Here is a 24,939-nt window from a genome sequence, read left to right on the forward strand (position 1 = left end):
AGAATAAAATATTATAGAAAACAAAAGTAGTGGGGAGAAGAATATATGTTGGGACCATTAGGTGAGAGAAATTGATTAAATACGGTAAAACCTTTCCAAATAAGAAAATGAAGTAAATATTTAAAAACGGCCACAAATAAAAATTAGAGGAAATATTTAAAAACGGAGGGAATATATGATATAATATCACCCTCAAACTCCCCCAAAACAAACACCCTGTGACACCAACACCAGCAGCGCAAGGGGCATGGAGCCACCAGAATGTCCAGTTTGCCTACAATCCTACGACGGCGACACCACAATTCCCCGCGTACTCGGATGCGGGCATTCAGCGTGCGAGCCCTGCCTCGCACACCTCAATCTTCTCCGCCCTATCACCCTCCCGCACACCCTACGCTGCCCATGTTGTACTCACCTCGTCAACTTCCCTAATCCTCAAGGCCCCTCCGCACTCCCTAAGAACATTGACCTCCTCCGTTTCTCCCTCCTCCTTCAAGACCAAGACCGAGACCGAGACCAACACACCAACTCAAAACCCCAGAAGAATAATTCCAACATACCCCTTCTCGATGACAATTCCTCTTTACGACGCCGTTTTCTACCCCGAATATGGTCGGAGGAGTTGTATTCTGCTTGGAAGGACTGGATTCTTCCCTACGGCGCGGTTTCCATTGAGGATGAATTGGTTAGTACTACTGGTAGAATCAACATTAGTTCCAATTTTATGGATTTAAGTTTATCTTTTATTATGCGGTGTCGTTTAGTTAAAAATCATGTGGTTGGTCTTGTTAAAGTTGGGCGTTTTGTGTTGAGTGATCCTTTGTTGGAGTATAGTTATGTGGGTAAAATTATGAGTGTTCTTAGTTTGATGAGTGATTATCAAAGGAATGAAATAAGTAACATTTTGGGTGTGTCCATGAAAAATTCTAGAGTTTGCAAGGTTCTTGGGCTTTGGCTCGATGTGGAAAATGATGGGGTTCTTTATTTAGTTACTGAGAAATTAAATACTGGTGGTTCGATGTGGAAAATGATGGGGTTCTTTATTTAGTTACTGAGAAATTAAATACTGGGTTATTAGATTCGGGGTATGAGATTGATCAACATAACCCGGAATGGGGGTGTTTGTTGGGGTCAATTGGTGTTGAATTGTGTGAAGCTATTATCAGTTTGCATTCAGAAGGCTTTGTGTGTGGTTTTTTGAATATGTCTTGCCTTTGCTTTGATGAGTTTGGGCATGTTTGCATTGATATAGGTGAGGCCTTGGTGATGGGAAGGAAGTTCCGTGAGTGTTTTGTGGAGGAAATCAAAGGTGGGCGGGAAATCGATGATTTTAACGCTGAACTGCTTATTGGGAACATGCTGGACATGGGTGCATTTGTGAGCCCAGAAGTGTGGATGGAGTTGCTTGGTAGGGAAATATTGAGGTAGAGAAAAATGATGTGAGTTACCCAGTTTGTTATAAATCTGATAGCTGGTTATTAGCCTGTGTTTTGATAAATCTCCTTATTGGGAATAAATTTTCTGTAGAGATGTACAATTACTTGAAATTTGTCTTTCAAGGGAAGAATGAGCGGGTTTCTGAGTATAAAATCATGCATCTTCAGTGGATAGAAACGATAAATGCTATGTTGGAGCCGTCAGTGGGTACTGAATATGCATCAGTACATGAGATTTTGCTCAAATGCTTGGCTTTTGATCCAGGAACTCGACCACTTGTAACTGATGTGTGGAAGTGTATCAAAGGATTGAGATCTTACCATTTTATTAATAATGTCTCTAGCTTGGATAGTGGATCCATGAAGGAGAACATTGGCCAATGTTTGGCTTTGGGAGAGTTGTGCAATATTTTTAATGATGCAAGAAACGAATCAAGAATATCCAAGTTACCCGAGGAACATGATGATTGTAAACCAAACCGTAATCTGGTGGGGGAAAATACAGTTGATAATGTTGTTAAGGGACTATCTGCTGGTAAATTGCAATGTAAGGTTTTGCAAGGCCATCTGGATTGTGTAACAGGATTATGTGTTGGAGGTAAGATTTCCACTGTGTGCTTATTGTAATTTGTATTAGTTGATAATGTTCCATGATTATAAAAAGATAGCTATTGTTTGGTCTGATAAGTATACAATATTTAACCAAAAAGCTCAAGGAAAAAAAAACATAAGGAAACACATATGTATTTAAGCTTTATAAAATTCAAGATCAAGCATCATAGATAAATGAACTTCTAATATTCCCTTTCCCCTTATCAAAACTTCAAATCTTCGCTTCAAAGCTATTAATTCATAAGCAAGCATGTGAACATATAAAAATACGTTGTGAATGAACTCATTTTGAGCATAACCGACAAGAAATGAGAAACAAAGGTGATTAGAACTAACTAAAATTGATAAAGAATATTTGGGACATGCTCCATATAAATTGATAAAGGAACAAAAGGTGATTAGAACTAACTACAATGATAAAGAAAATTGCTTAGAGTAAAAAATTCTTACACTAAGGGTGACATAAATATCACTCACCATCATACAAGAAACATAGGAGAAAATAGAAACATGGTTGCTATTTGTATTGATTTACTGGACTGAAATAAGGTATTAGCTTTGTTATGCTTCTGATGTGATGGTTGAAACCTCTAGTGAAGTTTCAATATCCATCTTTGTGTATAGGTGTCACTTATGAAGAAAACTCTTCAATACCCTGATTTACTATCCTTTGTAAGTAATAATTTAAAAATTTTTAACCTGGAAATATTTGTGGGGAACAAAGACCCTGGCTGATAAAGAACTATGGTAGAGCTCGGAGATGATATAAAAAGGAATGTTTTCTGTTTCACCTTTTAATGTGTAAAATTGTGTGTTCATTTCTTTTGTAGGAGGGTATCTTTTTAGCTCATCATTTGATAAAACAATCAATGTGTGGTCTTTACAGGTATATTAATTTGATTTAATCTTGATTTTATGTATTAAATTTTTGGTTGATGTGTTAGAAGTTTCCAGTACCTATAGGCTATAGTATATTTCCTCAATATGCCTGATTTTTTATTTTCTAGTTTCCAGAAAGAGAATAAATGCATCATGAATGCTATCTTTTTTTCCTAATGTTAGAGCAAAGTGGGTAGTATTTGATATAAGTAGTGATAAGAAAGTAGGAAGATGTGTCATAATTTATTTATTTATTTATTTTTTTAATTGCACCACACTTCTTTGGCATGTTATTTTAGGAAGTGATTCAAAATGGTAAATGGAATGAATAAAATATGACTTTAAGCCACTGTCTCTTTTTATTGGTGGTAAAGTTATTTTAATTAATTTGTCCTTTTACTTGGTTAAATATCTTCAAGTGTGTTCCAAGTAATGAAAATAGAGGAAGTGTATCTTTTTTATGAGTACGTGACTTCCTTATGTAGGGTAAGGATGCCTTCTACATTATAGTGATATTATGAAGAGTCATAACTTTTGGCATTAACTGCTCCTAATAACTCATATACATTTTAATTTAGGAAAATTTGTTAGAATCAACCTTCTATATGGAGCGTTTTGGGAGAAATAACCTTTTAAAAAGATTATGGGAACATTAATACCTTAAACAATTTTTATTTTTTTTAAAGATGAAACCTTACTCTATTTCCGCCATTAACCAAATCTGTTTGGTGTCGACCCGTGCATGCCAACCAAGTGACAACTTTTTATTCTAATTACACTCATCTTCTTCTATTTGCACTCCTTTTTTTCTCCAAAACAGCATTTTCATTTATTTCATATAATTCCACACCATGGAGCTCCAAGCTTCCCATATACATCTTCATTTTTTTCATTTCCTCCAAAGCTTTAGTCATTAAAGGATGCATCTATTCTCTAGAATCCCTCTTTTATATATTCTTTCCTTTCCGATGCAATTTTATTTTGCCCCAATTTTAACCCTTTTAACCATAAAAATTAATTAACATTAACCCTTAAATTGCTTCGAATGATAATATTTTTCCTGATTCACCTATGACATTAGCTTCTGTAATATGCAAGGATTCAATTTTCAACGTACCCTAAAAATTGAAAGGGGCCCTCAATTTCAAGGTAATATCCTCCCCAATCTTTTATTTCAAGAGAATAATCAATAATTGTGGGAAGACTGTAACAACAAGCGAAGATCGGATTCCTATCATTCAACAATCTATTCTAATGGTGCCCGCTGTCACGGGTCATCTCCCTTGCCAACTATGGGCGTCATTTGTGTCACTAGGCAACAGGGCATAATCGTGGCTAGGGGGCTTGCCCTTGGTGTGTAACGAACGCTGGGAAGACCAAGCATAAGGGCTGGATTACATACCAACGTAAGGGCAAAAGAGGGCTGACACAAGCATAACAAATACAGCAAATGCAGCAGCCACAAGCACAGCACGGAAAGCCACCTAATCAACCTACCAATCAGTGAGCAGTGTAGTGTAGCATCACCCTCTGTGGATGTGACAGCTGCAATATTCCATTTTGTCTCTTTTGTCTTTGGCTAGTCTTGTAAATATAAGAAAGGGGAAGGGGGAGTGTGTTGTAGGCAGTCATTTGGTAAATTCTAGGTTAAGGAGAGTTGTACCCTCAAGGTACTCCCTAGAGAGTCGTGGCCTGAAGCCACCATATGTTCAAGCTTTCAGCTTTATTTGCCTTTAATCAATCAATCAACTGCTTTCTTCCCTCATAAAATTGCATCTTTATTACTAAATTCTATTTTTATTACACTTCCAGTGAAGTAATATGTTACAAGTGTTATCAGAGCGGTGGTCCTGCGACCGCCGGCACCGGAAAACACCACCCTAACCCCTATTATTAAAAAAAAAAATGGTTATTTCGACCACCCAGAGATATGACTGGAGTTCAAGGCCAACTGGGGAGACCGCGTTGAAGACGCAGGAGGAGTCCTTAAAGAAATCGATGGAGGAGGCTGTTTAGCAACTTGACCACCGATTCGAGTTGTTCCGGCAGCAACAAGAAGCCCAGATGACGGTAAACACCACCACCCAAACCCAGTTCTTCGAGGAGCTATGTTACATTGACACGGGTACGGGTATCCGATATTGGTACGTATCCGAGTGTCTGATACGCCATTCTCAAAAATTTAGGACACGGGGACACCGTCTTAACATTGGACTCGGGTACGGATACGGCAATAATTTTGTCCATAATATATCAAAAATTATATAGGTGGTTTTTATTGATAGATTTTTATATCTAGGTGAGTGGATTGCTAAAAAAAAGTAAACAAAATAAAAAGCCCAAGTTGTTTATTTAAAAAAAGCCCAAGTTGTTGATAGAGAAACATAGGTTTAAGGCCTTTTAAGCTTTTTACCAATTAAAACAAAACCCTAGCCGCCACCCTTAAGCACATATATTAAAAAAAAAAATGTTACTGCTAGGTAAATCAGGAGAGAGGAGGGAGAAAAAAAGTCAAAAACTTCAGAAATTAAATAAGTAAATACACGTGAAAGAAGAAAGAGAGAGAAAACTGCATTGAGAAAACTCGTAATCGTGTTCATCTTCGAAATTGTTTGAGAACCGTCTTCATCTTCTTCAAAGCTTCAACTCCTTCAATGGCCGCCGTACCCGAGAACAAAATGGAGTATCCGGAACGGATTTCATACCCGGATCGGTGTCGCGTCGTATCGACCCGGGTATGCCGGCCAAAATGCCGTGTCCAGGTAACATAGTCGAGGAGTTAAGGAACTTGGTGAATGTGAGGAATCAGGAGCAGGGTCAAGGGAACAACTACAACCGGCGATATTTCGACGACGCTGGGGGCGGTGGAGAAAACCGTTGGAAACCGAGGAAACTCGATATGCCACTCTTTGAGGGTCCGGATCCCGATGGGTGGATACTCAAGGGAGAAAAATACTTTCAACTCTATCAACTCACCGAAGATCAAAAATTGCAGGCAGAGGGTGACGCTCTAGATGGTTCCAATGGGAGAACAGGCGGCGCCCTATTCCGACTTGGGAGAGCCTGAAAAGTCGAGTCTTGCGCTAGTTCAGGCCAACTCACGCCGGCAGTCTCCACGAACAATGGCTAGCCGCCTCCCAGGAGACCACCGTGGAGGAGTATAGGAAGAGATTCATCGAGTTGTCGGCACCCTTGGAGGATATACCAGAGACGATAATGATGGGGCATTTCATTAATGGATTAAAGGAGGAAATCAAGGCTGATGTGAGGATAATGAGTCCATTTAACTTGGAGCAAGCAATGGAAATCGCGGGTCGGGTGGAGGAACGGAACCGGGTTGGAGGAATCAAGAGGGGATCCGGATATATCGGGTCGGGTAGGAGCATACCCAGCAGCAGCAGTGGGCCTAAGGCCTCTATTGGGCCAGGCTTAATTAATACCTATGGAACTCCAACCCAGCCCGTGTCAACCACCAAAGGTTGGCCTAGGGCCCCAACCGAGTCGCAAGCCTCAGTAAACCATCCTAAGAGCAGCAGCTTCTCTTCCGCGAAAACCGGCGAACCACGGCGGTTGACAGATGCTGAACACCAAGAGAGGAAGGCGAAAGGCCTCTACTTCCGATGCGATGAGCGTTGGAGCGTGGGCCACCGATGTAAAAATCGGGAAATGAGCGTGTTGATTTTAGGCGGGGCCGAAGACTACGGTGTTGACTCTACGAGCACGCCGGAGATCGACCACAACGAGGAGGAGGTGACGGCAGGGGCTTCCCTTTGCTCCGTGGTGGGTCTTTCTAACCCCCGAACGATGAAGCTTGAGGGAAGAGTTGGGCCTAAAGCGGTGGTAGTTTTGGTAAATTCGGGGGCTACCCACAACTTCGTCTTCGATGGACTGGTGACCGAGGTGGGACTGACGGTGGAGGGTACTCAGGAATTGGAGTGTAATTTGGGGTAGAGGTCGGTGCAAGGGCGTGAGAGTCGTGTTAAAGGACGGGTTCGTAGTGGTGGATAATTTCTTACCGCTCCGATTAGGCAATGCCGACTTGATTCTAGGAATTGAGTGGCTCGAGAAGCTGGACCGGTGGTTCATAACTGGAAGACTCATCTCATGAGCTTTATGGTGGGTGCTGAAAAGGTCGTCTTGAGGGGAAATCCAGCCTTGGAGCGAACTCAAATTACGCTCAAGGCCATGCTCCGTACCTTGCGCCATGAAGGTGGGGGATTATGGCTAGAGATCAACCGCGTGGAGGCGGTGGAAAAGGAGGGAGACATGGGAGCCGCTGTGCCGGGGTGGTTAGCTGAGACTCTTGAGCGATTTAAAGAGGTTTTCTCAACCCCAAAAGGGCTTCCTCCTAAGAGGGGGCACGAGCATGCAATCGTGCTAAAGGAAGGGAGCAACCCCGTGAGCGTAAGGCCATATCGATTGGTAAAGAAAAGAGACGGCTCCTGGAGATTCTGCGTGGATTACCGTGCATTGAATCGGGAAACAATTCCCGATAAGTACCCCATCCCCATCTTAGATGAATTACTCGATGAACTCCATGTGGCAGCCGTGTTTTCTAAGCTTGACCTCAAATCGGGGTATCACCAAATATTGGTGAGGGAAGAGGACACTCATAAAACAGCCTTCCGTACCCACGAAGGGCACTATGAATTCTTGGTAATGCCGTTTGGGCTTACCAACGCACCGGCCACCTTCCAAGCCCTTATGAATGAGGTGTTCCGACCGTTTTTGAGGAAGTTTGTACTTGTGTTTTTCGATGATATACTCATCTATAGCCCTGAAAAGGTGAGCCATTTGGAGTACTTAAAGGTGGTATTATCCAAGTTACAAGAGCATGAATTGGTGGCTAACTTCAAAAAATGCGAATTTGGCCAAGCGAGTGTTGCATATTTGGGTCATGTGGTGTCACAAGAAGGCGTGGCAGTGGATTTGGAGAAGGTAAGAGCCATGGTGGAATGGCCGAAACCACAAGGCTTGAAGGAGTTGCGTGGCTTCCTCGGATTGACTGGTTATTACCGGAAATTTATCAAGGGATACGCGCAAATTGCAAGACCTCTCACCGATCAGCTATGGAAGGACAATTTTGGGTGGACACCCGAGGCCACAAAAGCTTTCGAGCTGCTGAAGTAGACTTCAACAAAAAATTCATCATCGAAGCCTATGCTTCGGGCTTTGGGTTGGGGGCTGTGCTAATGCAAGAATCGCGGCCCATAGCCTTTTACAGCAAGCTGCTAGGCCCAAAATCACAAGCCAAGGCCATATACGAGAAAGAACTGATGGCCATTTGTTTGGAAGTGGTTAAGTGACGGCACTACTTGCTTGGGCGTCATTTTGTGGTGAGGACCGATCAACAGAGCCTAAAATACATAATGGAACAAAGGGAAGTGTGTGGTGAGTACCAAAAATGGGTTCGAAAACTATTGGGCTTTGATTTTGAGATCCAATTCAAACCGGGTGCAAGCAATAGGGTGGCAGATGCCTTATCCCGACGAGGGGAGGGAACGGGAGAATTGGTGGTTTCAATGGTTTCAATCTCTGATATCAATTGGGGAAAATTAGACGAAGAGGTGAAGGCCGATGAGGCCCTGCAAGGTGATAGCAGATTTGGAGGCAGGGAGGGATGCTCATGTGGGATTTGCACTTGAAGGGGGTAGGCTACTCTTTAAAGGAAGAGTGGTGATCCAAAAAAAATCAGCCCTCATCCCCACACTGTTGAAGGAGTATCATGACAGTCTAGTGGGAGGACACCAAGGTGAAACGAAGACTGCTGCTGAATGGTATTGGGAGGGGATGAGAAAGGATATGGGAAGACATGTGAGGCAATGTGCGGCGTGTCAGCAAGCTAAACACTCACAATTGCAACCGGCAGGATTATTGTAACCTTTACCCATTCCCGAGAGCATTTGGGAAGACATAACCATGGATTTTGTGGAAGGACTTCCGAATTCAAGAGGAATAGATTTGGTATTGGTTGTAGTTGATCGACTATCTAAATATGCGCACTTCATTGGGGTGAAGCATCCATTTAATGCCTTGACGATTGCGGAAGTGTTCACTAAGGAGATCGTGAGGTTACATGGGATGCCCACATCAATTGTGTCGGACAGGGACCGTATTTTCATGAGTATATTTTGGAAAGAATTGTTTCGATTACAAGGGACGGACCTAAAAAGGAGCACCGCATATCATCCCCAAACCGACGGCCAAAGTGAGATTGTTAGCAAAACCTTGGAAACATACTTGCGCTGTTTTGTTAATGGGAAGCCCAAGTCGTGGGGCAAATGGTTGCATTGGGCAGAATATGCCTACAACACTTCTTATCACGCCTCCATTGGGTTTACACCCTTTCAAGTAGTGTATGGGAAGGACCCTCCCAAGTTGATTAAGGTGGGCCGTGGGCAAACACCAGTGGACAAGTTAGAGGAATGGCTGAAAGAAAGAGATTGGATATTGGACGATTTACACATGAATTTGATCCGGGCTCAACAAAGGATGAAAAATAATGCGGATTTGAGAAGAAGAGAGGAAGAATTCCAGGTGGGAGACTTAGTTTATTTGAAGTTACAGCCTTATCGGCGAAAATCCCTTGCAAAGCGTCCAAATGAGAAGTTAGCTCCCCGTTATTATGGGCCTTTCAAGGTGGTTCAGCGCGTCGGACAAGTGGCCTATAAGCTGGAGCTGCCAGCCACTTGTAAAGTCCACCCCGTGTTTCACATTTCTCAGCTTAAGCGTGCCTTAGGAGAGCAGATGGCAAGTCCTACCATACCTATGCAGCTGACAGAAGAGCTGGAACTAAAAGCTGAGCTTGAGAGTGTGCTGGACTTCAGGACTGCCAAGAGTAACCCTGACATTTTGGAGGTGTTGATCAAATGGCAAGGGATGCCTTTAATTGAAGCAACTTGGGAAGAGGCAGCAGCGATTCAAGAGAGATTTCCCTCCTTTCACCTTGAGGACAAGGTGCCTCTTGAAGGGGGGGGGGGGGGGGAGATGTAATGAACGCTGGGAAGACCAAGCATAAGGGCTGGATTACATACCAACGTAAGGGCAAAAGAGGGCTGACACAAGCACAACAAATACAGCAAATGCAGCAGCCACAAGCACAGCAGGGAAAGCCACCTAATCAACCTACCAATCAGTGAGCAGTGTAGCATCACCCTCTGAGGATGTGACAGCTGCAATATTCCATTTTGTCTCTTCTGTCTTTGGCTAGTCTTGTAAATATAAGAAAGGGGAAGGGGGAGTGTGTTGTAAGCAGTCATTTGGTAAATTCTAGGTTAAGGAGAGTTGTACCCTCAAGGTACTCCCTAGAGAGTCGTGGCCTGAAGCCACCATATGTTCAAGCTTTCAGCTTTATTTGCCTTTAATCAATCAATCAACTGTTTTCTTCCCTCATAAAAATTGCATCTTTATTACTAAGTTCTATTTTTATTACACTTCCAGTGAATTAATCTGTAACCATGGTGCCCAGGTAAGCACTTCCCCCTAAAGAGCTTTATTTAGCACCCTGCTTAAAATCCTAGTGAACACCCAAGTGACAGTAACGCAATAATGGGTCATTTGGAGACCCAAATGAAGTCCAAATGGGCCCAAATTAGGGGGTCCACCGTATTTTGGGCCAAGGAAGACGATGGTGGTGTCGGTTTTCCGAAACGAGGTCCCGAAATACAAGTTTGTGCAGCAGGTAGCCCGGAAAACGCGGGAAGCTTCTAGAAGGTTCCGGAGCTATCTATAAGGTTCTTTGGAAGACTATTCGTGAGTGGATGACTCTATAATAATCAAGGAAGGTCTAGTACATCTTAGAAGTCTTCTAGGTTCTTCAATGTATGTACATTTTGTATGTAAGTTTCTAGAATGTTCTAGGCTAGTTCTTAGCATTCTAGGTAGGAAGTGTGTAGAAACCTCCTTGTATGTATGTTCCTTTGGAGGTGGGAATAATCTAGAGAGTAGTAGATTGTTGTAGTCTAGAACCCTCCATTTGAGGAGGTTAGGAACGTTCTAGAGAAAACTTGTAAGTAGGATGGAACACTATAAATAGGCTCTAAGGCATCATTTGTACATTTAAGTTGAGAGTAATACAAAAAGCCTTCCAAAAGCACTTGTGTTCTCTTGCAACTCAACCCTTTCCTTCCAACACTTAGAGAGTGTGAGGAAAACCAAGGCACGAGGGTGCCAAGTGAGTGATCGGGCATACTAGCAAGGGTGATAGCTTGTGTGCTCAATTGTCTACGACACTTAGTCGTAAATTCGGACTAAGGAACTAAGGGTGAGTGCTTAATTCAACCAAGGGGACGTGTTAGCACCAAGGGGACGTGCTAGCAATCATATTTGACCAGCACAAAAGGTTGTGCTACGTAGGCACAAGGAGTAGTGCCAAGGGAGAAAGTCTGACTCGTCTTACGACGGACTATAAGTGGGTGGCGCACGGTGCGTGACTAGGGCAAAGTAGTCGGCACGTGACACCGCGCTACCCTTGGTGAGCTATGCAGACAAAAATCTCCTCTACATGCTTCTAAAGAAGTGTGGACGCGATGAGGCCATGACCTGCTACTTAGCCTTATTTGAATTCTTTTTCTTCCAAGCCTCTTCTTGCTATCTCCATGGCTATAAACTTAGCAAAAATCCTCGAAACAGTCTCCTTTCCTGCACACGACTAAAGCAATGAGAATGAAAGAACGAGAGGGGAAAACCAACAAAGTGGAGAAAGAAATTGAATATGTGCATTTCCCTCAATTAACTGCCTAAGCATGCAAGGTAAAGGAAGAGAGGAGAAAATAGCTAGAAAAGGAGCTCAAAAAGTGCCTAAATCTCCCTAGTTTAATATCATTTGAATGTCAGAAATGGCACTCTTCAATTTTATGAGATTTTAGCTTATTTAGGCCATATTAGCTATTTGACAAGGCTTAAAAGTTATTTCTGGTGTTTTTGTGACTAGTGGTTTCAACTAGAGTTTTGTGGTCCAAAGAGGTAATTCAAAAATGCTGGTAAAGGTAGTGTTCTCTGATGAGAGCTTTATAGAATCCTTGCAAATTGGCATGCTTACCCAAATTAATCTCAAACCAAAGCAAAATAAGGGACTGATTTGTAACCCTAACAAATTATATAAATTCACAAATGTACAAGAACACTTTTTTTTTTTTTTTTTCCTATACTGATTGGAGAGGAGCTTCATTCACTGGGAAACTCATAAAATTCCACCTTTGACTACGCTTATTGTTGTGGATCTCTTGATTGGGTTGAAAATTAGGAGAAAGTGAGGGAAGAAGAATTATTAAGGGGGAAAAAAAAAAGATGAACAATTATTCTTTTTGGAGATAAGAGTATTTGTAATTGGATGATTTTGACCTACTGATTTTTTGTTACATAGAAAAAAATGGTAGAGAAGGATGAAAAAAGATAAATAAAGAAGGAAATTATGGGTGACTTGGTGAGCCAAAAGGAAACAAAGAGTTGGCTAATTTTATTGTAGGTAGATCATAATTTTTTTTATTTTTTTATTTTATTTTTTTATTTTTTGTAAGAATAGTATGGAAAGGTCTTTAGTTGTAATTTTATTTTTATACTAAAACATAGTGATATTAAAAATACAAATGTATATTAAAAAAGAGATGTATTCTCTTCTAAAAAAAAAAAAAAAAAAAGAGATGTATTCATTACCTTGAAATAACTATTTTTAAGTATGACATCTTATTATGCGAAAACTTCAATAAATAAATATGAGTAAATTTATGTTATTTTCCATCATTTCTGCAGTTTAGTAAGACATTGCAATTAATTTAGTAATAGATCAATAACTTGGGAATTTTGTATATTTAAAAACTGTTAGACCATGAACCATTGCTTTTTCAAATTGTTGTGTTAGTTAAAGTATATTATATGCAACTATCTTATTTCAAATATTTACCATATAGATGTATATTACTATACTCTACAATAAATTCTGTTATGTCCTTGTGTCATTTACGAGATCAGTTAGCTATTAGCTAAAAGCTACTTACCAAACACTTATACAAACAACAAATACAATTAGCTAGTGAAACCAGCTAATATAATCATTTAGTCAAGCCACTTGATCTAATAAGCTAATAGCTTATTACAATTTGTTGATGTGCATTTAAAATTTTTTGTGAATGATGGACCCCACCCAAATGAGAAATGGGGCTTATATCTAGGGACTGAGGGACTAACAAAATGAAATAGTTTTTAAAAAAGCTGAAAAGTTAGTCATGGATGTATATTATAGTGTATATATTCTGCTAACTAATATTTAGTTCGTCAATTCTTTTATTTCCATGGAAGAGTATGATATTTATCAATCATTTCCCCTTTTAATGCATTTCTCATACACTAATAATAAAGTCTCACCCCCACACACACACCCACCCACCCACCCACTCACACCCACCCACACCCACAACCACACATCCATCTTTTATAACTAATTAGATGGTCAACAGCCTACTCTAAAGAAAGTAATGGTTATGATTAATTATGTTCCGAATAGCATTATAATAGTTGTAACTTTTTGGAAGCTTATGATTCAAATGGTGTTCTAAAGTAAGTGGAAGGAAGGTGAACTATTACAAAACATTAAAACACCTTTGTTGTCATTTAAATATTTCAGCTAGTACATCAAGTGACTTCAACAGACATATCTATAATTAGCTAGCATAAAAAGTTTCATCGAACTTTCAATCTTACAATTGTTTCTCAGGTTCTAACTAGTTTTGTCTGACCAACCAGAGCTTAAAACAAGCTCATTCACTACCATATTTATAATACTGTCAGCTAGATTATCATTCTTTATCTTGCAACTTTACAAAATTCTGCTATTATTCAGCTTCTAGCTACAATCAACTCTTGATCCATGCTATTAATCTCCCAAAGCATGTTTAAATTCAAGGGAGGTAATAGACAGAAAAATGCTGCTTGTGGAATAGTGGAATGCTGTGTGATTAAATTCTAGAGATCTCTACATCATTCCTCTATGTTTGTCAAACTTTTTTCCGAGATTTGCATTCGATTTTCTTATTTCCTCCTCAATTTTCTAACGTTTTTCCCTGAAAGAAGTGAATTTAAGTATTTTGGAATTAGTTGCAGTGTCGAAAAGCTCTCTACACTAGGCATGAACTTCCAATCTTGCTTAAGTTCTTCTGGATAGATCAGATCTAGGGTGGTGACAAGTTTCTGTGTAACCTCCTCCATTTTGCAGAATTACTTGATGCATTATCTTTTTCTTTTAGAATCTTTTTTTTCCCTCTCCAATCTATGACATATAGATGTTTGGCTAAAAGCACTTTTAGAGTTTTAGATGTTTCATTCTTTCCTTTGAACCCCCTTGGGATCCAGCTGCATCCATTCAAGTAGATGTGTCCTTTTAAATATTGAAAAATTCCACTCATTTACCCTCACAAAATTTAGCCTCAAAAAGCTCATAACCTTTTATCAGAATTTTGCCTCTACAACTGCCTATTTTTACTTTCTGTAAAAACTCCAGTCTTATCACAGATCCTGGAATTCTGTCAAAATGTAAGTCTACCAGCTATTCCCTGAACTGAGGGAGACTTCCAGAGTTCCTGCAAACCTATATGGCTATATCTAATTGCCATTTAAACCTTATTATTTTTTTTCATGTGGCTGGTCAGAATAAACATGAAGGGAGCCTGATTTTAGCATCTTATTCATGACATATGCCAATTTTTCAACTGTTGGCCTCCATTTTATTTGACATGTCATAGAAGTTGCCAGACCTCTTAAACCTTGAGTTCAGTGGCTCGTTGTTCCTTCTGCTGATGGAATTATTATTATTATAGAATTAGAATTTTCCTGCCCTCCGCTTTAGTATCTGTATTAATTTGTTTATCAATTTTAGGGCGTTGATTAGGGTGTAACTAAGTTGATTCAAGTTCAAGCTGATCTTGCTCAGCTTACATTGCTCGATCTCCTAGAGGGCCAGGTCAAAGATTAACAAGCTCGAGCCCAGCTTGAATGCAAAAGGGTGGAAGCGTGACTTGTATGCCAAACGTGACAGTTGGCATAGGCTTTGGTCTGGCTTTGAAGCTTTCAGAGCTGGCTTGGGCTTGAATCTAACCAAGCTTGAGCCAGACTTTGATCAAGCTAACTAGAGTTGTCTGTGCTGTCTGAATTCATATGCCAATGCCACTAATTGAGGCCATCATCCTCAGAAACACTGGTAATCTCTTGATCAAGTTGCTTCAGACTTTCTGTTGCATATACTCTCCCTCATAAACATACTGCAATTGGAATTCTTAGAGCTGGAACTTGCTCCCTGACTCTTATTTTTTGCATAAAGCTAGTACTTCCCTGCACCTAGGGCTGCAGTTTCGCTCTATTTTTTATTTCCTTTCTGTTCCTTAATTTCATCAGGGTAAAGTTTCTCATTCAAGCTCACATGTTTGAGCTCAAAGTGTGTGATATTTAATTTAGTTTCCGTTTTTGGAGGTTTGATACCACTTAATGCACACTTCAACTGTATGAAAAAAAAAAAAAAAAAAAATCAAACAGAAGAGAATTAAAGTTGAAATGTATAACTTTGGCAAGATCATCCCTTTCATTCACTATGGGATGGCAAAAATGTATTACCATTCAAGCCATTTTTTCCCATGCTTTCTGAATCCCACAAAGGACTGAATAGAAGTGGAGAATAAGGATTTGATCATATAAACTTAATCCCCTATGATTCTCATCCTCCACTTGGATTAAAGTAGGAGATTTGCTTAGCAAAGATATATATTCAATTATAACTTTATAAGTATGTATTTACTTCCTCCATCTTCTTTTACTTGCAACATTTCTACAGTGTTCACTATTCACATATTCCACTTCAACTAAATTTCGTGATATATACTTGAAGAAAAACGTAGTCATATGAGATTTTTGTTAGATCCGTCTCAATGTATAATTTTATTGAAATCTAATAGTAGTATATATATATATATTATACGTGCATTATTAAAGATATTGGCAAATGTGTAATAGAAATGTTGCAAGTAGATTAGAGAAAATTCAAGTTTATCTCCTAGATAAACAAACAATGTTTATCTAGTGGCAATTGGGTAATTACATTGCTTTGATATGCAAAAAAAAAAAAAAAAAAAAAAAAAAAAAAAAAAAAAAAAAAAAAAAAAAAAAAAGAGAGCAAATAATTCACTGCTACAATTAACGTGAGTCATCTTCAATGACGAACAAAAGCTCATAAGCAATCTCATAATAAAAAGCTTAGCTTCAATGGAGGAGGAAAGCTCACCTACCCTCTAAGGGCTAACCATACCCTATATTCCTCCCTTTTTAATTAGGGTTTTCGTTTAATTCGGCGGCCGCCGGAAATGGTGATGTTGGTGTTGGCGAATTCATTGAAGTAGCTTGAAGAAGAAGATGAAGGTGTCGAAGGAAGAAACAGATGCTTGTAATGGAGGTGGGTGAAGGAAGGAGGAAGAAGAGATCCATTGATGTGCGTGAGGTAGGAAGAAGATGAATGATAGTGCAATTTACAAATATGTCCTTCATTTTATATAGAAATTTACAGATTTACCCCTTAGTAAACATCAAATGTTTATCCAGGAGATAAACTGAGGCAAGCCCAGTAGATTATAATATAGAGGAAGTATAATTTACCACTTAAGCATATAGGTCTTTGAGAATCTAAAGGCTAGGATAAGTTAAAGAAACATGCTTTGTCTCTTCAAATTTCATTCGATGCATAATGATTGCTTTAAATATTTACCAAAAGGAAAAGCCATGATTGTGCTAGTAACATGTGGTTTGCTATTATGTGGGACCATATCCTGTTTTATGTTTTAAAGTTCATCTATTCTTTCTTTAATCTTCCATCATCCCACGGTCCCACCTATAACTTTCTTATTGTTTGATTCAATTGGTGCAGGATTTTGTGCATGTGCATACGTTTAAAGGTCATGAACACAAAGTCATGGCTTTGGTCTTTTTAAATCAAGAAACGCCTTTGTGTATCAGTGCCGACCGTGGAGGTGGTATATATGCCTGGGAAATAAATGAGACTTTAGCTCAAGAACCCTTGAAGAAGTGGTATGAGGAAAAAGATTGGCGTTATAGTGGCATTCATGCCTTAGCTGTTTCCGAATCTGGTTGTCTCTACACTGGCAGTGGTGACAGGTTGATAAAAGCTTGGTCATTAAGGGTGAGACATCTTTACAGCTGTTTTTTTTTTTTTTAATTTAATTAATTTTTCGAGGAAATTCTTACAACTATTCTGAAAGGGTGTTAAGTGATTATTAATCAACAATTCAGTATAGTCATGGAACCTGTAAAATTTTCGTATTGTTCAGGATTATACCCTGCTGTGCAGCATGGAGGGTCATAAATCAGTGGTTTCTACCCTAGCATTGTGCAATGGAATTCTTTACAGTGGAAGTTGGGATGGTACCGTTCGATTGTGGTGTCTTCACGATCACAGTCCTCTAGCAGTATTTGGCGAAGACATTCCTGGGACAGTGTCATCCGTGCTATCTCTTGTTGCGGACCAAAATATGATCATTGCCGCTCATGAGAATGGCTGTATAAAGGTTTTGAAATCAAACCCTACTTTTCTTTGGTCCATTTGGTTGCAACAATTAATATTGGAAATCCTCTACGAACTGTTTTTATAGACATTAATTGAAGTATAGACTGCATTCTCTTGTCCTTGCTAATACCTGTTGACAACTAGCACATTCTTTTTCAGATGAGCAATAATCAGCTTGTTAATCATAATTTATTACATTGAAAAGGTGAGATATATATTGACCAACCAATTAATTATAGTTTTCTTATAAAGCTAACTCCTCAAAAGAATATACTCTGTATGCAATTAATCAGTCTTAGAACTACCTCCGGAAAGAATACAAGTGTGCTGCCTGGTAGCTACTCGCAGTTAACTGTTTTTCCTGCCATATATTTCTTTCCTAAATATTCTTATCATATTGTTGAATGCTGAGGATTTACATCACAGGTCTCTTTTTTGGCTACTGTTTGTTTACATGATGTGTTAAATATGATGTCTTTTAGAACTTCCTGTTCCAATATTAGTGAAAATTGCTCTTACGCTTACTGATATTTTCCATTTCTTCTTCCCATTCCCTCCTTTCTAATGTTTTGGATTAGCCAAGAAATATTTATATTTTATAATCAAATTAAAAGTTTTTTTTTTTTTTTTGGGAGATGTTAGCTACTCCACCGTATTTATACTCTATAGGCAAGGGCTTTCTACACAAGCAACATAAGTGTCTGAGAAAGGGATTAAACATTGACTTTTTGTATGGGAACCTGCAAATTAAGCACTGAAATGATTCTTTTAGGTTTTTCTAGTACTCGTGGCCAACATATTTTAAATAGATTAAATAATTTTGTTCTCTGATGAGGAGGGAGGAGGGGGGAAGCAAATTAGATTTTATTATATTTATTACTTTATCTATTTGAGTGACACTAAACTGACTTCAAATTTTGCAGATGTGGATTAATGATGAATTTAAAACGTCAACAAAAATCCATAATGGGGCCATTCTTGCTCTTGCAATGGATGGGAGGTGGCTTTTTCTTGGAGGATGGGGCCGGACTATAAACGTCCTGGTATGTTTACAAAATCTAGACGATCGATAGCATTGTAACTTAGGCCTTGTTCTCTTAAATTATTTATAGTTCAATTAAAATAAGTTATGTTCAGTAAAATAAATTTTTTCTCAGTAAAAATTAGTTAATTTGGCAAAATTAAGTTACATTAAAGAAAAATAGGATTTAATCCATAAAATTCATAACTTCAATTTAAAAATATAAAAACAAATCAGTAAACTAATTCCAATTCAGTGTAAATAATTTAATTGTAGCACAAATAATTAATATTAGTGAAAATAAAATAAAATAATTAATTGAGCTCAGTAAATATAAGGTGAAAGTGATAGTCTTATCCATTAACATTCAAGAAGTTGCTAAATTATCTTTTATTACATGTGATATTTCTTGAACAATTATGAATGATATTGTAGGAAATAACAGGATCTGAATCTGAGATGGACATTTTAGAAGTTGGATCTATTGCTTGCGATTCTGTAATAACAGCTATACGCTGTGTACAAGGGGCTCTATTTGTTGGATATGCTAACAAACTTGTCAAGGTAATTCTTTTCATTGACATTGGCAATCACTTAGCAAATACAGAGTATCAAAAGCATTATAATGGATTGATCAAAATGCATATAGGTAGCATTTGACATTTTACATTTATATCACCCTTCCCCCCACCCCCAACTCTTTTAAAGGCCTTATCTACTGATCAGGCTATACAAGCAAACCCTGTGCCCTTGCCCCCAGAATCTGCAAGGGTTTTACCATACATCCTTATTCTAAAAGGCAACTGACTGGCCCACTACTACGTGGTAATGACATAGTTGGAACCTTGTTTAAAACATACGTCTTAAACCTTCTAAATAATTGCATAGAGACTAAGACAAAATGAAAACAAACAAAGAACGAAAAAAAAAACCCTAAAGTGATATTACGAGTGTTACCGTAACACACATTCCCGTAACTTTTTGTTGGGGTTGATTTTCTATCCATTACATAAAACATTTATCTTGATTCAGGCTATATTAAGTATCAAATTAACAAAGAAAATAATCAAAGCATGTTTGGTATAGTGTTTTTAAGTAGCGGAAACAGAATAAATTAACCATTTCCATTACCTTTTTTATTTGGTATGAGAGGTGAGTTAATTCACTTTATTTCCTAGGAGTAACTATTACTTCCCATTTGTTACCTCTCCTAAACCTATGGTAATTAAATTGTTTCCTACCTCGATAAGTCAATCCCCAATCTGTTGCTCCTTTATTTTTTAGTGCAACAACTTTCTTTTGCAGCCATTTTTTAAGAGTATCACTTTCCTTTTTGATTACCTTTTCTTTTTTCTTATATTGTCTCTCTCCTTACATGGTCCCCACTTGTACTTTTTTATTATCCGTCTTCTCTCTAATAAACTATTACCCTACTCCCTCTGACCTTTAATTACGTGCTTGCTTGGGTTTTTTCATGGGAATTAAAGAAATTGGAGATTCTTTAAATCTCATGATTGTAAGAACAATTGTACATCTGGGGTTGAAGATAGAGATAGAGACGGAAAAAGAAAAAAGTGGTTGGAAATTAATGAAGAGAGAAAAAAAAAAGTGTGGTTAGGAATTGATGACAAGAGACTTCAATAGTACAAAAAGGATGCCAACAGGCCCAACACAGCAAGAAAAAGGGATATGAGAATAATTAAATAAGTTTTATGAGGGTAATATTTTCTAAAAGTAGAACCGTTAATTAGAAAGATTCCCAAAACATGCAAAACATATTGAACTCATTAAAGGAAAATAGACGCATAATTAAGAGACGAATGGAGCACTATCTATTTTTTAGTTTCCAACAAACCCACTTATATTCCATTCAACTCACCTTCTTAAAATTGTGTGGGCCGGTGAAACCGATGCATTTAAAAAATAAAATGAATGGAGTACAAGGAATTCTTTTCTTATGTAAACCAAACAACAATTAATGGTTGTATCTGAAAAACCAAACTTTATTTTGCCCTTTTTCCTTGTTATTTGTTTTCATTCCATTTTCTTTTAGTGGTAGTATAAGAAAAACCCACGAGTCTTCTTAAATTAGCAGAGAAAATGGACATCCATTGAGTAAAAATAGTGTATATATTAAACAAAAGGGTTTAATTGGCACCTTCAGACAGGCAATGCATTCCTATTAAGTTGTGCGACTTGTATTCTGCGTTGTCATGTCTGTATAAAAAGATCTAAAGATGTACTTGCACTTCAGTTCAGGTCTTTTTTTTTTCATTTTTTTTTTTTTGGGGGGGGGGGGGGGGGTGGTGACTGGCTTTATTAATTTGAATGATTTATTACTATTAACATAAAGAAAAAGGAGAAATTAGGACTAGATTGATTATACACTTAATCCAATTATAGATCATATAAATATTGGGGGATAGTTTTACTATATAAGCCTAGTACTTATTCTAACAACTAAGATCTTAAAAGTATTAACATAAATAAGTCATAGGGACTAGATTATACTCTATCTAGTAATACATCTTATAACTATTGTGGGAAAGTTATATCAGCATAATACTTATTCTAACGACTAAATTACTCCATGTTACATTAAGAGTAATCATATTACGATGATTGGGTAACTTTAAATGACACATTTTGTTGAACTTAGCCCAGTCATGGAGCCAAGTCTTGTTGAGAGATTTGAACCATTTGGATTGCCATGATTTAAGAGTTGGACGGAAAACATAAGCAAGCAAATTTTTACCGATTTCTCTGAGAGCCATTAAAATGGCGAAGGATCTCGGATGGTCTTGGTCTTCATAATCTTCAATGTCTTTGAACTTGGAAAAGTCATTACTACCTTTTTTAGGTAGCTTTCCCTTGTTGTAACTCTTAATTGTATATCAACTTTGTTTTATAATGTCTTAAAATTTAGGAAAATTTGTAAAGAACAAGCTAACATTTGCCTGGTTAGCTCACAATAAGTCAACGTTTTGATTGATTAAAAATAAGTCGACCTTTATTTTGAGGCTAAAGTCACAAAGATTGAATTATTTGTGACAAATTTTTCTAAAATTTATTGTTTGCACAAAAAAATTAGGACAATAGAGAGTGTAAAAATGTAAGTGGGTGTAAAAAGAGGTGGGCAACGTAAGAAAGGTTTAAAATTGTTGTGTATAAGACAATTTGTGGATAATAAGAAAAAGTGAGTGAAAAAAGTATATATATATATATATATATATATATATATATATATATATATACATACATATATATAATGTGAGATAAGGAAGTTACTATTGTTGAATGCGTTTACAAATGAATAAAGTGAAAGTGTTACAAAAATTATGAAATGGGTGAATCTATAATCAATATCAATAATAATATATTAAAAAGCGTTTCTAAGAACGTTGATACGCCATGTAGACTCCCTCATTTTGCCACGTAGTATGTAGACCCCCTCATTTTACTTACAACCCCTAATTTTTAAGGGCATCTTATACACAACAATTTTAAACCTTTCTTACGTTGCCCACCTCTTTTTACACCCACTTACGTTTTTGTAAGTAAAATATTAGTATTAGGGCAACCCTTAAAAATTAGGGGTTGCAAGTAAAAGTAGTAACTTAGGGCAACGCTTGGGCTACCTATTAGTTGATTATAAAACAAAGATAATATTATACTTCCTCCGTTCTTTTATTATTGCACTATAAGGGTTTGACACAAATTTTTTGGTACTGAAAAAAGGATGAGAGAGAAAGGTAGAAATACCAAGTTGTCCATGTTATTGTATACACAAAATAAAAAATAAGGGTATGTTGGGTATTTATAGTGTGAACACTCATATTTCTTTTCCTAAAATAGATTTGGAGCAATATATGTGAAACTTCCTTAAAAAGCAAGTGGTGCAATATTTAAAAAAAAAAAAAAAAAAAAAAAAAAAAAAAAAAAAAAAAAACTGAGTAAGTATTAAACACTCTCTTAAAAGTTGGAGAAAGTAATAAAATATAGAGGTAATGGGTTGGTGGAAGAATGATATTGAAAAAAAACCCAAAAGTAGAGAGAATTGAAGTGAGAATATGGAATTAATATTGTTAGGTCCACTTGATGAGAGAAATTAATTAAATATTGTAAAAGCTTTCTAAATAAGGAAATGAAGCAAATATTTAAAAACGATCTGAAAAAGAAAGTAGAGCATGTATTTAAAAACTGATGGAGTATTAAGTGATACATTTTTTTTTTTTTTCCCACTATACTTATACTAACTTGGACTATCGTGTTTAGAAGTATTAAAAACAATTATATCTAGAAAATTATTATTGTGAAGATATATATAAGTTTTTTTTTTCAAAAAAAAAAAAAAGGAAAATTTGCAAATTGCAGCCATTTAAAGTTCGTATTTTGCAAATTGCAGCCATTAAAATTTTTTGTTTTGCAAATTGCATTCCAAAAGTTCGTATAAATTGTAAATTGCAACTCAATTCAACTTTTTCATCGGTTAACATGTTAAAAAATCTTTGTTTAAGGTTTTAGGGGTCATTTAAATTCTTAGGGGTCCGAATTGAGCTCGGAATTAGCAAAAAAATAATGTAAATGTCTCATTTTTACAGTTTCCCGCAAAGATATATTTTTGTTACGCAAAACGAGACACTTATGTTATTTTTTTTTTTGCTAATTTCGAGCTCAGTTTGAACTCTTAAGGACTAAAATAGCCCCTAAAACCTTAACCGAAGATTTTTCGACATGTAAATCGATGTAAAAGTTGAATTGGTCTGCAATTTATACGAACTTTTGGGCTGCAATTTGCACAAAAAAAAAAAAAAAAAAAAAAAAAAAAAAAAAAAAAAAAAATTAAATGGCTGCAATGCAAAATATAAACTTTAAATGGCTGCAATTTGCAAATAGTACTTCCTCATGCAATTTGCAAAAAATTAAATGGCTGCAATTTGCAGTCAACCTCATGCATTGGAATTGTGTCTAATTTTATTGTGTCAGTTATTCTAAAATAGTACTTCCTCCCTCACTTAATTAGATTTCTAATTCTCTCTATTATGTGAGGAATAAAGGCTAGAACTAGGAATCTAATTTTATTGTGTCTGTCATTTACCAGGTGTATTATTGTGATGCATGATTGAAACGTGAAGTACTGTGTTTATAGACTTTGACAAAGGAAGAGTTTTTGATAACTTTGTATAGTAAGGAAAGTTGAATGGAGGAGGCCTTTTCCGAAGCTGCATCATCAAGCTTGTTCTGGTCTGTAGTGGCTCCCAAAGGAAGAGGAACCGGATTAGGATTCAATTGAAGAATCACATTCCCGACCAAAGTTACAGTTTACATAGTTCTGTAAGTATTGTGCATAAATGGTATCTGGCAAATTTCTAATTATACGACGTACACCATTCTTTGGTTTTAGTAGCCTGTTATTGGGTTGTTCGATTCAACAATGAAAAGTCCTAGTTTACGGCCCATCTAATGCAAGAAATTATTAATTATAAGATACATGTAAGTGGAATATACTTCTTTTGTTTTACTAAAATTGTTACACTTTCTATTTTTTTTTACGGAAAAATTGTAACACTTAAAATGGACATAATATCTCTTATAAGAGGAGATAAAGCAAAAGGCTAAAAGGTAAATGGTTATTTTAATGAAGATACATAGAAGTAAGATATTATCCAAAATACAGAGTGTTGCAATTTTAGTGTAATAAAGGAAGTATAGCCTCTCGTTTTTCTGTCATAATAATGGAGTACAATTCAACAATTAAGATTACTAGTGGAAACTTATGTTATATTAGCCTATATTAGCCCTATTATATCTCAAAGCATAAACTTTTTTTTCTCTATCCTCTAAATGCTCTGTTTTATCTCCTCTAAAAAGAAAAACCCATTGAAACCTAGAACTCACTGGAGTTTCGGCATCGCAGCTGGTTCATTGGCGGGTTCCTCTTCCATATTTTAAGTTTTTCTTTTGCTCGTGGTCTAGCGTTGAAGTTGAAGCGGAACTAGGCTCCACAACGGGCTTCAAACTCCGCTTAGTGTTATTCTCGCGGAAAGTTCTGAAGTGGGTTTTCTCAATTTTATAGTATAAGTAGCTTTGTGATTTAGGTACTGGAGGGTAAGAAGGCCGTTTTTCAATTTGGGTTTAAGGTTTCTTCGACAAAACAAGATTCAACGGAGCTCTAACACCGCCGACTATGTGTGATCGGAAAGATTGAGGTTATAAAGGTAAAGTTAGGGTTAGGGTTTGTTAGTTTTCTTGCGTTGGGCTTTATTCTCGTTCCTTTAATTTCCTCCGCCCATTTTTGTTTTGTGAAACAAATACCGAGTTCGTCTCTTGGTTGTCTTGCCACTGGTGATGTTAGTCGAGTTTGACCTTCACAGTGAAGGCTGCGATCAGAGGCCTATGATAGTTGGTTGTTTTCTTGCTTGTTTAATGGCTTT

General features: G+C 37.3%; 1 protein-coding gene across 5 annotated transcripts; it reads left to right on the plus strand.

Moving 5' to 3' along the window:
* Positions 1–212: 212 nt before the first annotated feature.
* Positions 213–23,744, plus strand: LOC145623946 (putative E3 ubiquitin-protein ligase LIN-2). 5 transcript variants are annotated; one of them, XM_081676864.1, is made up of 8 exons: positions 213–685; positions 1,253–2,034; positions 2,879–2,934; positions 16,828–17,100; positions 17,249–17,485; positions 18,408–18,527; positions 18,941–19,069; positions 21,170–21,714. In XM_081676864.1, exons 2-8 carry the CDS (start codon positions 1,530–1,532, stop codon positions 21,242–21,244), a joined length of 1,395 nt encoding a protein of 464 aa, XP_081532990.1. In that variant the 5' UTR covers positions 213–685; positions 1,253–1,529; the 3' UTR covers positions 21,245–21,714. The 5 variants fall into 5 exon arrangements, with proteins under 5 accessions (XP_081532990.1, XP_081532992.1, XP_081532989.1 ...); XM_081676866.1 differs by lacking the exon at positions 21,170–21,714 and adding an exon at positions 23,607–23,744 and having other exon boundaries at positions 213–2,034; XM_081676863.1 differs by having other exon boundaries at positions 213–2,034.
* The last annotated feature ends 1,195 nt before the right edge of the window (positions 23,745–24,939 follow it).

This window comes from Chenopodium album, chromosome 3 (genome assembly GCF_948465745.1).
Source record: "Chenopodium album chromosome 3, dcCheAlbu1.1, whole genome shotgun sequence".
NCBI classification, from domain to species: domain Eukaryota; kingdom Viridiplantae; phylum Streptophyta; class Magnoliopsida; order Caryophyllales; family Amaranthaceae; genus Chenopodium; species Chenopodium album.

Coding starts and splice junctions, on each gene's coding strand:
- LOC145623946 (XM_081676863.1), top strand. CDS start 1,530: ATGTACAATTACTTGAAATTTGTCTTTCAAGGGAAGAATGAGCGGGTT. Junction 2,035..2,878: donor AACAGGATTATGTGTTGGAG/GTAAGATTTCCA, acceptor TTTCTTTTGTAG/GAGGGTATCTTTTTAGCTCA. Junction 17,101..17,248: donor TAAAAGCTTGGTCATTAAGG/GTGAGACATCTT, acceptor CGTATTGTTCAG/GATTATACCCTGCTGTGCAG.